Raw genomic sequence first — 2500 nt, 5'->3', positions numbered from 1 at the left:
TCGGGGGCGGGGCAGCCTCGGTCCTCCTGCCCTCCTTGGATCCTCCTGTCGCCGCCCTCGCCGCCCAAGAGCGTCACGGGGCGGCCGGCCAGGCGCACGTCGTCGAGGCAACCTGTGGGCGAGAAGAGCGGAGGGTGAGGGCGCGGGCGTCGGCGGTTCTGGATGGCGTCTTTGGAATTTTCTGCTTCTCTCTTTCTTATCGTTTGGGTTTTAGGATTGGGGGAAGCCTCTGTTCATTACACACACACACGCACGCACGCACGCACGCACACACACACACACACACACACACACACACACACACACACACACACACACACACACACACACACACACACACACACACACACACATATATACACACACACACACACACACACACATATATATATATATATATATATATATATATATATATATATATATATATATATATATATATATATATATATATATATACACACACATATATACATATATCTGCATGTGTGTGTGATGCCCCCCACCCAAGAGCAGCCTCCCCGACGGCCCTCAGCGTCCTCCTCCGCCGCCGCAGACACTCACTCTCGCGAAGGTCGCCGTGGACAGCGACGAGCGCCTCGCCCTCCAACTCCGGGTCGCCGCCCACGACGCAGCAGTTCTGCTTGTCCACCAGGATGGGCATGGGCGTGCCCTGGAGCAGCGGCCGCATGTCACCCGCGTGGGCGCTCGTGAGGAAGGACGCCAGGCTCTCGTTCCTCCGCCAGCCGTCGCCGTCGTCGACCGCCACGAGCAGGTTGTGTCCGTGGCGCTCGAGGCGCACCGTGTGCCACGCGCCGTCGCCCAGCGGGAAGCCCTCCACGCACGCCTCCAGGGCCGCCGCCGCCTCGCCCGACGCCGCGCCCGACGCCCACGCGCACGCCACGCCCGCGCGGAGCTGGTGGGCGGATGGGACAGGAAAAAGGAAAGTTTGAGGCAATCAAGCTCTTCGGTTTGCTGCAACTAGGGAAATCAGTCATTTGAATAATTTTATTTGAAATTTCTCTTTCTCTCTCTCTCTCTCTCTCTCTCTCTCTCTCTCTCTCTCTCTCTCTCTCTCTCTCTCTCTCTCTCTCTCTCTCTCTCTCTCTCTCTCTCTCTCTCTCTCTCTCTCTCTCTCTCTCTTGCTTCTTCGCCCACCTGCAGCATGAGCGCCGTCGAGCGATCGACAGCTAACACCTTCAGGAGCACACCGTCCGGCCGCCCGCGCGCCCGCACCCGTAGCTGCGCTGTCACCGCGTACGGGTCGAGCGTCACGGGCGTCGCCACCTTCATGTAGGAGTCGCGGCCGAAGGATATGGGTTCTGTGGGCGTGGTACAGCCCGGACCCGCCCACCCGGGGTCGCACTGGCACTCGGGGTGATCCAGGCCGCCCACGCACCGCCCACGGAAGCCGCAGTCGCCCACCTTCTCCCGGCAGACGGCTGCTTGGGGCGTGCAGCCTCTCTCGCTCCCGCTGCTGTACGCGGGTTCACCGAGGTCGATCAGCTGGAGGAGGAGGAGACCAAGGCATGAAGGAACACGAGGAGAGAGGAATGAGTCATCGGTTGTATTTTTAGACGCGACGTGAGTCTGTAGAAGTTGCCTCTTCAATACATGAGTCACTAAAGAAAAGTGAATCGTTTTCCAGTCAGATAATTAAATTGGAATACACAGATAAACGTAAAAAGGAAAACATACACGTAAGAAAAACAGAGAGAGAAAATAATGGACTCGCTCTCTCCTCTCCCTCTCCCCCTCCCTCTCCCTGCCCCTCTCCTCTCCATCTCTCTTTCCCTCTCCTTCTCCTCTCATTCCCTCTCCCTTCCCCCTCCTCTCCCTCCCCCTCCCCCCTCCCTCCCCTCTCGCTCTCCTCCCTCCTTCCCTCTCCCCTTCCCTTCCCCCTCTCCCTTCCCCTCCCCCTCTCCCTCCCCCTCCCCCTCTCCCTCTCCTACATGGATAGGAAAAATAAGAACAGACAAACGGATTTTGAAAAGAAAACGAAAAAAAAAAAAAAAAAACAGTGAAGAAAACGCAACGAAACGAAACAGACAAACAAACAAACCTGATCGTTAACCCTGAGGTGCGAGACGCATCCTTCGAGGTCCTCCTTCACGGGCGCCTCCGACCATCCGTAGTCCGACGGGCGTGGGCGTGGGTGTGCCAGGCCGCCCACCTGCAGAGGACCCTGGCCGGCCCACCCCTCTGTGGCGTGACTCTCCGCCCACGCCGCCCGCGCTATGCAGTGGGCGTCGCTGTGGGTGAGGTCGTTGGTCCAACCCCGCCCGCAGAAGTCGACCATCAGGGAGACGCCCTTTGGGATTGGCGGAGGATGGGCGCGATGGGCGTGGTGGGCGTGGTGGGAGGGGAGCAGAAGGGGAGAAACGGAAGAATTGGATGAATAGGAGGATAATTCACTTAGATGGTGATGGTGATAAGAATGATAGTAAAAAGGATAATAATAATTTTAATGATGACAAGGATTATTATGATGGTGATGATG

The 2500-nt window shown here is 57.4% G+C and overlaps 1 protein-coding gene across 1 annotated transcript in view; it reads right to left on the bottom strand.

Moving 5' to 3' along the window:
* LOC113821755 (neural-cadherin) overlaps nt 1-2500 on the bottom strand; it is a gene marked incomplete at its 5' end in the record, with an annotated part of 40377 nt that overhangs the window by 7878 nt on the left and 29999 nt on the right. Inside the window, 4 exon segments of the mRNA XM_070122299.1 lie at nt 1-112; nt 565-916; nt 1159-1506; nt 2063-2311. The exon segment at nt 1-112 is cut by the window's left edge and continues 69 nt beyond it. Coding sequence (XP_069978400.1) covers nt 1-112; nt 565-916; nt 1159-1506; nt 2063-2311 — 1061 coding nt within the window.

Source organism: Penaeus vannamei, chromosome 5 (assembly GCF_042767895.1).
Source record: "Penaeus vannamei isolate JL-2024 chromosome 5, ASM4276789v1, whole genome shotgun sequence".
Classification (NCBI taxonomy): Eukaryota; Metazoa; Arthropoda; class Malacostraca; order Decapoda; family Penaeidae; genus Penaeus; species Penaeus vannamei.
Note: the sequence above shows the minus strand (reverse complement) of the source record. Positions and strands in the feature narration are given on the sequence as shown.